Source organism: Bufo gargarizans, chromosome 2 (assembly GCF_014858855.1).
Source record: "Bufo gargarizans isolate SCDJY-AF-19 chromosome 2, ASM1485885v1, whole genome shotgun sequence".
In the NCBI taxonomy this organism is placed as follows: Eukaryota; Metazoa; Chordata; class Amphibia; order Anura; family Bufonidae; genus Bufo; species Bufo gargarizans.
The window spans coordinates 506,055,487-506,065,654 of NC_058081.1; the positions used below are offsets into that span (position 1 = coordinate 506,055,487).

The 10,168-nt window shown below is 51.3% G+C and overlaps 1 protein-coding gene across 1 annotated transcript; it reads left to right on the forward strand.

Annotated features, from left to right (window-relative positions):
* The first annotated feature begins 1,598 nt into the window (after positions 1–1,598).
* On the forward strand, positions 1,599–5,738 carry LOC122926541. Its single transcript, XM_044277936.1, has 2 exons — positions 1,599–1,807; positions 2,723–5,738. The coding sequence occupies exon 2, from the start codon at positions 2,728–2,730 to the stop codon at positions 3,898–3,900; it is 1,173 nt and encodes a 390-aa protein (XP_044133871.1). The 5' UTR covers positions 1,599–1,807; positions 2,723–2,727; the 3' UTR covers positions 3,901–5,738.
* The last annotated feature ends 4,430 nt before the right edge of the window (positions 5,739–10,168 follow it).

The following is a 10,168-nucleotide window of genomic DNA, read 5'->3' on the forward strand; positions in this document are numbered from 1 at the left end:
AGAGACAGAGCGAGCCCGGGCGATCCAGCATGACCGAGGTAGGGCGAGCCTGGGGGGAGCAGAGCGAGCCCGGGAGATCCAGGGAGACAGGAGCAGAGCGAGCCCGGGCGATCCAGGGAGACAGGAGCAGAGCGAGCCCGGGCGATCCAGGGAGACAGGAGCAGAGCGAGCCCGGGCGATCCAGGGAGACAGGAGCAGAGCGAGCCTGGGCGATCCAGGAAGACAGGAGCAGAGCGAGCCTGGGCGATCCAGGGAGACAGGAGCAGAGCGAGCCTGGGCGATCCAGGGAGACAGGAGCAGAGCGAGCCTGGGCGATCCAGGGAGACAGGAGCAGAGCGAGCCTGGGCGAACCAGGGAGACAGGAGCAGAGCGAGCCTGGGCGATCCAGGGAGACAGGAGCAGAGCGAGCCTGGGCGGTCCAGCGAGACAGGAGCAGAGCGAGCCTGGGCGGTCCAGCGAGACAGGAGCAGAGCGAGCCTGGGCGGTCCAGCGAGACAGGAGCAGCGCGAGCCTGGGCGGTCCAGCGAGACAGGAGCAGCGCGAGCCTGGGCGATCCAGAGAGACAGGAGCAGCGCGAGCCTGGGCGATCCAGGGAGACAGGAGCAGAGCGAGCCTGGGCGATCCAGGGAGACAGGAGCAGAGCGAGCCTGGGCGATCCAGGATGACCGGAGCAGAGCGAGCCTGGGCGATCCAGGATGACAGGAGCAGAGCGAGCCTGGGCGATCCAGGATGACAGGAGCAGAGCGAGCCTGGGCGATCCAGGATGACAGGAGCAGAGCGAGCCTGGGCGATCCAGGATGACAGGAGCAGAGCGAGCCTGGGCGATCCAGGACGACAGGAGCAGAGCGAGCCTGGGCGATCCAGGACGACAGGAGCAGAGCGAGCCTGGGCGATCCAGGATGACAGGAGCAGAGCATGCCTGGGCGATCCAGGATGACAGGAGAAGGGTGAGCCTGGGCGATCCAGGACAACAGGGAAGACAGACAAAGGCGTATACATGATACCTGAAGAATTCGGGAAGCTGATGAGCCGCTACTTCTGATCAGGAGGGCTGAATAAACGACAGCACCGCAGCCCTGTTTGTTATAAGAAAAGATTGCCCAAAATGGTACATTTAGGAAACCGGAGAATGGCACCGCAAAACCCCCACGCCTAAAACAACATTCATGGAGTTAGCTACCCCGGAGGGGATAACCTGTGTTGCACTTGGTAGCAGCAGTGGAAGGTGCAGTTTCTGGTTCCAGTCGAGGAGGCAGAGAGCGATTGTGCAGTGATTAAAAGGCACTTGTGGGAATAGGGGTCCACTGGAGGTTCGAACCTACTTAACCTGGGCCAGCGGTAGCCTAGACGAAGGGAACCAGAATCGCAGATCCAGACCCCGCAGCAGCGTCCGCAAGGCAGCACCTTAATGACCACACCGGTGTCTGGTCTCTCCGCTGCGTTCCTGAAGCTTCTTTCCTTTTTTTTCCCTTTTTTTTTTTTTTTTTTTCGAAATGGAGAAACAGGCCGGCCAGCCCCGTGCCTGCTAACCATGGCTTCTCGGCTGGAATGTACTGCAAAATAAAAAATAAAGAAATAGAAACAATACGTGTTAAGGCTGGCCGCAGGCTAGCCTGGATTTGTGGGAGGGGCCAGTACCTGTCTTAAGCAGTCCGGCTCTCCCAGGCAGCACGTCTGCATTCGGACGTCTGCTACTTCCGGGTGTGACGTCATCAGCAAGCGTCCTGCACGAGTGGGTCCTCAGAGAAGCCGGGTGTACCTTTCCCTTCAGTCTGCAGCTGTTAAAGATCGTTGTCCAGGATAACTGGTTTGTTTGGGCACTGTGGCAACGTGGGGGAGGGTAGGAGGGTGTGTAGAGAGGGGGAAGTGTGCCGGAGGATCGCTTCTCCTCACTACGTTCAGGCACATGCAATTCAAGTTTTGGCACCAGGGGGCAGCATTGTCACATGGTTGGAGCTCACTGCCTTTTCAACATAACCTGCATTTAAGTTTACACAGGGGCTGCGAGTCATCTGGGCTCAGCAGGTTAAAACTCTGGTAGCTGGGTCCTGGTGCCATTACTGGGTTGATTACTTACAAGGTTGCTGGTGGTGCACATGTTTGACACTCTTCACATACACTACATACATACCTTAGACACATAGTTTGCACATCAGCCAGTTTGACGAAAAAAAAAAAAAAAAAAAGTGGGTTGTTAAATAAAGAAAAAAATAAAATAAAAATAGGTGGATTGTTTAATAAAAAAAAAAAAAAAAAAAGGGGTGGGAACCTTTTTCCACCAAACTTCGTGCATACACCACTAGCATAGGTACATTCGCTAGTACAGCCACACTCTCGCACGACAGACAGAGACACCTCGCATCATCTCGTAGAATAGTGTCATACGTCATACGGTCTGTTTTCCACAAATCCTATACTTACATACATCACCTACCACGTCTGTAGGTTCGTTAGCCCGCAGTGTTCGTTTTTAATGAATCTGCCACGTCACAGATTCAGACAAACTCGGGCTCGTCTCATACGTCAGTGGAAACGACTATCATACTCCCTGTCAGCCTCGTCGGCTTCTCGTCAAAACGTTCCACGCTGCTGGGGGGGGGGGTTTAGATTCTGTCACCTTGTCTGTCGGCTTATGGGCAGCAGGTCGTAGGGTTAACAGGTTGTTTTTGTTTTCTTTTTCCCCTCCTCTCTCCCTTTCTCTGTTGTTGTTGTGTGGTTGCAGTCGTCATGTCTCAGCCTTCAGACATTGAAGAGTTTGTGTCCTTGCCTCCGTCTCCAAGAGGGTCCGAACACGGCAGCACTCCATCCCTCAGGGCTTGGACTGTGCCTAGGTTGACGGCTGAATTGCTCAGGAGAGGGATTCCGTTTGCGGCTACTGCCAGAAAGGCGGAATTATTCAGTCTGCTCTTTCCCGCTACACCACAAGCCAGGCCGGCTGCTTCCGGCGGCAATACCACCATCTCCAATTCCTTGGTACAGATCCACGCGGTATTAAACACGCTCACTAGTTCCATCCAGGATTTACAAGCCCGGATGGAAGTAATGGAACAGCGTCGCGACCCCCCCCCAGCAGTTGGGCCAGCTGGTGGCGCGGCACCTCCGGCTGTGGTCACAGGTACCGTGCCTACTCTTCGTTCAACAGCCAACCTGTCACAGGGCGGGGGAGTGCCTTCTGTGGCGCCGGTGTATTTCGTCAGGCCCAGTATTAAGAAGGACATCCTAGAGGGCAAGGATGTCAACTTGGCATCCTTGTTAATTACGTCCCACGACGTTACAGAAAATAAGTCCTTCGGCTGCAGCGAGTTGTCAGTAGTACTCAAGGCCAAAGACCCCAGGCTCAGTCGCAAGCTGACCCTGGCTGAGTTCGTCCTGGCTTTCAGCCTGTTCAGAGACGTTGTGTGTTCCGCCAGCCCCAACAGGAGAGAGGAGTTGGACATTTACCTCTACAGGGTGGTAGATTTGGCGCACAAGTACGGGGGCACAGCATTCTATGATTATCATAGGTCCTTCTCGGCCAAAGCTGCAGCCATTTGGGCCCAGTTCCAGGTAGTCACGGACTGGAGCAATATTGACATGGAGTTATTCTGTAGGCACTTCGCCAGTTTGAAGTCCCCGGTGTGCGCCACATGTCAGTCTCCTGCTCATACTACCGCCTGGTGCCCATTGGCTGACCTCACAGCTGCCCCCAGTACCTCCAGAGGCGGGATCAACCCGGGTCCCAGCCAGCAGGCTACCCAGTTTGACAAACTGGGGAGACCCATTCATTACTTGGGGAAAGCCCAGCTCTGCAACAACTTCAACTATGCTGTCTGCAATTTCAGCCAGTGCAGGCTCCTGCACATCTGTGCCACATGTTTTAGGGCACATCCGGTCACAGTCTGCACCGTGAAGCCGGCATGACTGAGCCGGGTGAATGTCGAGGTTCTAGACCAGCTGCTGCGACTTCATCCGGTGCAGTCGTTCCGCGCTTTTCTGGTGGAAGGATTTTCACGGGGGTTCCACACCGGGCTCATCGCCTTACCTCAGCAGACTCATGAATGCCCCAACCTGCAGTCGGCTTCTAGACGTCCTGACCTGGTGGATCTGCTGTTGGCAAGTGAGCTGGAGAAGGGCTTCATAATTGGTCCTTTCCAGTCCTCTCCTTTTTTCACATGGAGGGTGAGCCCGGTGGGGGTGGTACAGGGGAAATACTCCAATAAATTTCGTTTGATTTATGACTTGTCTGCTCCACATTCTTCTCACGTTCCTAGTCTCAACTCATTGATTCCGTCTGAGGAATTTTCATTGAAGTACACTTCCGTGGACCAGGCTATCCAGGTCATTCTACAGACAGGCAGGGGTGCTTGGCTGTCCAAAGCAGATGTCTCTGATGCGTTCAAACTGCTGCCCATTAGCCCATCTCTCTGGCAGTGGCATGGCATCAAATGGAGAGATGCTTACTATTTCGCCACCAAGTTGACGTTTGGTTCCAAGAGCAGCCCCAGTCTGTTTGATAAGTTAGCGCAGGCTCTGGAATGGATTTTGTTGGAAGTACGGGCTTGCCAGAATGTCATTCACTACCTGGATGATTTTCTGTTGATAGAAGAACCCTCACGGGCGCCTGTTGACTTGCAGATTCTCTTGCAAGTTTTCAAGGAGTTAAACATTCCGGTTGCTGCCCACAAAACAGAAGGGCCTGCGCAGGTTGTCACATTCTTGGGGATCTCCCTGGATTCACGCGACATGTCGGCCAGTCTGCCACAAGACAAACTCGACAGGATCAAGTTAGGTGTCCGTTCCTTGCTCACGTCGCAGGTTTGCACCAAGAGAGAATTGCAGTCTCTGTTGGGTATGTTAAACTTCGCCATGAGGATCATTCCTCAGGGTAGATCATTTATTTCTAGATTGCTAGTCCTACTCCAACAGACCAGTGATTTGGACGCATCAGTGCATCTTAATGCCAACGCCCGAGCAGATCTGTTCATGTGGGACAGATTTCTCAGCGGGTGGAATGGCATTTCCATGTTCATTCCAAGGGCCACGTCTGATTCTCCACACGTATTTTCAGACGCAGCTGCCTCGATAGGTTTTGCGGCCATATTTGGCTCACATTGGTTCGCCGGCTCATGGCCCACGCATGTACTACAGATGCCGGGGTTTTCTCAGACGTCGGCATTGTTCGAGATCTATCCTATAGTAGCAGCTGCTATAGTTTGGGGGCATAGGTGGTCGGGTCACACGGTGGTTTTCCACACTGACAACATGGCGACTGCAGAGATCATTAACAAGGGTAGATCTAAATCGTTACTCATCATGTCTTTCATGCGTAGGTTGACCTGGATAGCCCTGGAACAGGGGTTTCATTTTCATGCCCTGTTTTTGGACGGGGTGAGCAATATTGCAGCTGATGCTTTATCTCGCTTTGATTTTTCACGCTTTTTCTTACAGAACCCAGAAGCAGACTCAGTGGGCACCCCGGTTCCGGACTGGCGGCTGCTGGTCTTGGACTAAACTCGCTGATGGTGGTCGCCAGTTCACTCATTACAAAGTCTTTGTCGATCAGTACATTGAGGTCATACCGCCGAGCGTGGGTGGTTTTCTTAGACTTCCAGTTGCTATATCCTAGGGGTGACACTGGTCAGGTCAAGTATATGGTGGCTTTCGTGTCTTATTGTCACTCGGTATTGGCTTTATCCTACAACACCATTAGGCTATATTTGGCTGGGGTGCAGCATTTTTTGGCACTTCAAGAGCCAGACAGACCCTCCATATTTTCTGCTCACCCGATCAAGGCCATCCTCAGAGGCATTCAGAAAAGCCAGGTCACGGTCAAGTCGGTCCGTCAACCGATTTCGGGGGACACGTTTCGTAGCCTGTCGGAAGTCCTCACACTGTCACCATTCGGAGTCCTTCCCAGCCTGGTGATCAAGGCAGCTATGTACTTGGCGTTTTACGGGTTTTTAAGACCAGGTGAAGTGACACAGGCCAGACAAGGGGCGGTGGCTCTCCACAAGGGAGACTTAGTAAGGATGGGCAGTAATTTTCATTTGCAGTTGCCTCACAACAAAACAAGGCAGGTAGGTCCCGGCCATGTAGTCAAGTTCTTTCAGACCACAAACGCATGGTGTCCAGTGACAGTCTTGGACAACCTCTTGCTGGCCCTTAGTCTTCACAGCCCCACCGACCCATTACTTCCATTTCCGGTTGGTCCACTGACGTCCAGCCAGTTCATCAAACATATTCGCATCCTGTTGACCAGTGTAGGTTTGAATCCGGCTCAATTCTCGGGGCATTCTTTCCGCATCGGTGCGGCATCCGCAGCGTCCAAGCATGGAGTTCCTGCGCATATCATCAAACACTTGGGGCGCTGGCGCTCGGGGTGCTTTGTGCGGTATATCCCGGAGCCACAAGCAGAGCTGGTCCAAGCATTCAGTAAGTTGGCAGAATAGCACGTCAGGCCAATCCTTCCCTCACTGGTGGGTTTTGCCCCCTTTTTCAGGCATACCGACCTAGTGAGGCCAAGGCACACCTCAGGCCAATCAGGTAGGGGGGTGGTGGTTGGGCATCTTCCACTCGTCAGGTCCTGACCACAAGTGTTAAGGCTGGCCGCAGGCTAGCCTGGATTTGTGGGAGGGGCCAGTACCTGTCTTAAGCAGTCCGGCTCTCCCAGGCAGCACGTCTGCATTCGGACGTCCCCTGCCCACCCATTCCCATTCTTCATTCAGTCATTTCAACCATCACATTCAGGGTATGCCCCCTTTTTCAGGCATACCGACCTAGTGAGGCCAAGGCACACCTCAGGCCAATCAGGTAGGGGGGTGGTGGTTGGGCATCTTCCACTCGTCAGGTCCTGACCACAAATGCAATTATACCTGATTACAGTTGTGGATACCCCCAGATCCGGCGTACTAAAGAAGAACTGCACCAATTGGTTTTAATATTATCATTATTCTTAAACATCGCTTTAGGAGAGCAGGGAAGAGAAAGAAGATGCGGGACCGGGGACCGGGCGGGGAGCAAGAAAGGATGACAGAGGCCGAACGAGCCTGGGTGATCCAGGATGATGGAGGCAGAATGAGCCTGGGGGGGGCGAGATAAGAAGCGTGGAAAACGACCCAAGTATAGATAACAAGCAATAAGCAGCACCCAGGTGTAACATGGCGGTGCCACACGCATGTGCACAGGAGGGCGGCGGGACAGCTTGTGCCAAACCTGAGCATGCGAGGACGGTACTGCAATGGTGCCAGACGCATGCGTCCAGGAGGGCAGCAGACACGCCGCCAGACCTGTGTGCACAGGAGGGTGGCACCACGCTGCCGCGCCATAAACCAATGCACCGGGTCAATTCTTAACGGAAAAGAGCTTACAGAAGGTTACTAAACAGGATTGCAGACATTTGCCAGAGAAAGGTAACACAATTATGGAGGCTATAGACATCCCTGCACATGATGGGGCAATAAGCTTCAGGCTTCCTACTGTGCCAAAAAGGGCAGAAAGGATCCACTACTCAGAGACTGTATTCCCCTGAGGATACCTGGGTATCTAAATATACCCAGAGACAGTGCAGGAAAGATTGTGCAGGCTATAAGAAAGGGATTCAGCCCAGTCCTCCATATACAGCCTTGGAAATTGCATATGTCATAGTAAAGACTGCATTGGATGTACAGTGCTTGTGTGAACCACCTACAAAATAGCCGCAGTAAAGTACAGTGGATTTTTGTACCTACACCCGGCCTCCTCCCCATCGCACTGCACCGCCATTGCCCCGTTGTGAATGTCTTATAATGCAATAAATACATTCACTATCGAAGCAAACTGTTCAGCGGCACAACAGGAATTGATCAGTGAAACTGCTGGAGAACCCACATTCACAAAATAAACAGAGCGCTTTTTTTTTTTTTTTTTTTTTTTTATCATTCCCCAGCTCTGCGTCAACTGAATCATTGTGGCTGGGGATATGTATGTCAGAAACTCACAAGAAGTAACAGGCAATCGACTGCCTTACTGAATGGTCTGCTAATGTCTATGTATCTTCTTTTAAGGAGGATGCAGATAATACTTCGCTATCCTCAATATAAGAGGACTGCAGTGCTATGAGTTTCCCATACAATACACTGAAAATTACATCCTGCTGAGAGAAACACACAACATGATCAAGCGCACAGCTGGGTGAACATGAATGTGATGACCGTGGAACGGATCGCCCCCACTTAGAGAGCCGCCGACGCCGGTATCGCCGAACCCTGCTGAGAAACACAGACCTGAAGAGAAGAGGTTCCCCTTGCGCCGGAGAGAAGAGGGAGACCGACCGGGCCGTGGACGGATGCTGCCGCACGCCTCGAGGCAGCCAAGCGAGCCGAGACTTACCCGGAAGTGACGCGTCCGCAAACCGGAAGTGACGAAGCGGGATGAACGAGCCTGCATGAAGCAACCGTCCTCAAGGTGAGGACGCGTGGGGGAGATATAGTAAGCAGCCCCTCCCACAAATGCAGGCTGTAACCAGCCTTAATACAAATACCCAGACTCAAACAATGTCCCAAAAAACAGCAGCCACTGGTTCTTCTAAGCAGCTGCCTAACACTCTGATAATGGCTGAGGTCCAAAAACAGGAGAAGGCTAAAGGAACATAGTAAAGCGTTTTCAGGTTGCCATCGACGTGTAACAGGAATAGTGGAGGTCAAGAGAAGGTTTGGAAGACCAAGAAAAATTTCAGACAGCTGCTCATAGGATTGCTAGGAAGGCAAATCGGAACCCTTGCTTGACTGCAAATGACCTTCAAGAAGATTTAGTTGTGGTACATTGTTCTACAGTTCAGCGACACCTACACAAATATGGCATTTGTGGAAGAGTGATCAGAAGAAAACCTCTCCTGCGTTCTCAACACAAAATTCAGCGTCAGACGTTTGCTAAAGAACATTACACACGCCTGATGCATTTTTGGAAACAAGTTCTGCGGAGGGAAGAATGGATTCAATGAAATTCCAGTAAATTCTGGAAGCAAACATAACACCAACTGTAAAAAAAAAAAGCTCAAGTTAAAAAGAGGATGGCCTTTACAAATGGATAATGATCTTAACCCCTTCCCGACCTTTGACGTACTGTTACGTCATGGTAACCACTGAGTTCCCGCAATTTGACGTAATAGTACGTCATAGTGATCGTGCGGGCACCGGAGCGGTGCGCGCGATCACTGCAGGGGTCTGGCAGTCCGTGGTAGCCGTGCCCCTGCTCTATCCGCCGGCATCGCTGTAAAAGGATTAACCCCTTCTATGCCGCGGTCAGCGCTTACCGCGACAAAGAGGGTTGTGTCGGGTGAGGGAGAGCATTGAGTCCCCGCGCTGCTGTGGCGGGGACCCGATGTGACACAAGGCAGCCCGATGCTGTGCAGAGGCTGCCCAATGCCTTGCACGGCATCAGGAGCTGCCTTCTACGGGAGCCGAGAAAATCCAGCCTCAGCCTGGGTCTTCTAGGCAACCTGTTAGTGTATGACTCAGTGTCATACACTAACAGGCAATGCATTACAATACAGATCAGACCCCCAAAAGTGAATGTCATAAATAAAGTAAAGTAAAAAAAAAAAAGTGTTTTTAATAAAGTAATACAATTCATAAAGTAAAGAAAAAAAACGCCCCTTTCCCCTTATTTTATAATAAAAAAAAAACAACAAACCCCCACACATATTAGGTATTGCCACGTCCGTAATGACCGGCTCTATAAATATATCACATGATCCACCCTGTCTGATAAACAATTAAAAAAAGCAATTTTTGTCACCTTACATCACAAAAAGTGCAACACCAAGCGATCAAAAAGGTGTATGCCCCCCAAAATGGTATCAATAAAACGATCACCTCATCCCGCAAAAAATGAGCCCCTACCTAAGACAATCGCCCAAAAAATAAAAAAAACGATAGCTCTCAGAACATGGAAACACTCTATAAAAATATCACATGACCTAACCACTCAGGTGAACACCGTAAAAAAAAGTATACATATTAGGTATTGCCACGTGCATAACGATCTGCTCTATAAAAAAGTCACATGACCTAATCCCTTGGTTAAACGCTGTAAAAATAAAAACTGTGCCAAAACATCAATTTTTTTGTTACCTTGTCTCACAAAAAACGTAATATAGAGCAATAAAAAATCATATGTACCCCAAAATAGTACCAATAAAACTGGTACCTAA

What these genes read in the sequence shown, in the direction of transcription:
- LOC122926541 (XM_044277936.1), top strand. Translation starts at nt 2,728, where the DNA reads ATGTCTCAGCCTTCAGACATTGAAGAGTTTGTGTCCTTGCCTCCGTCT.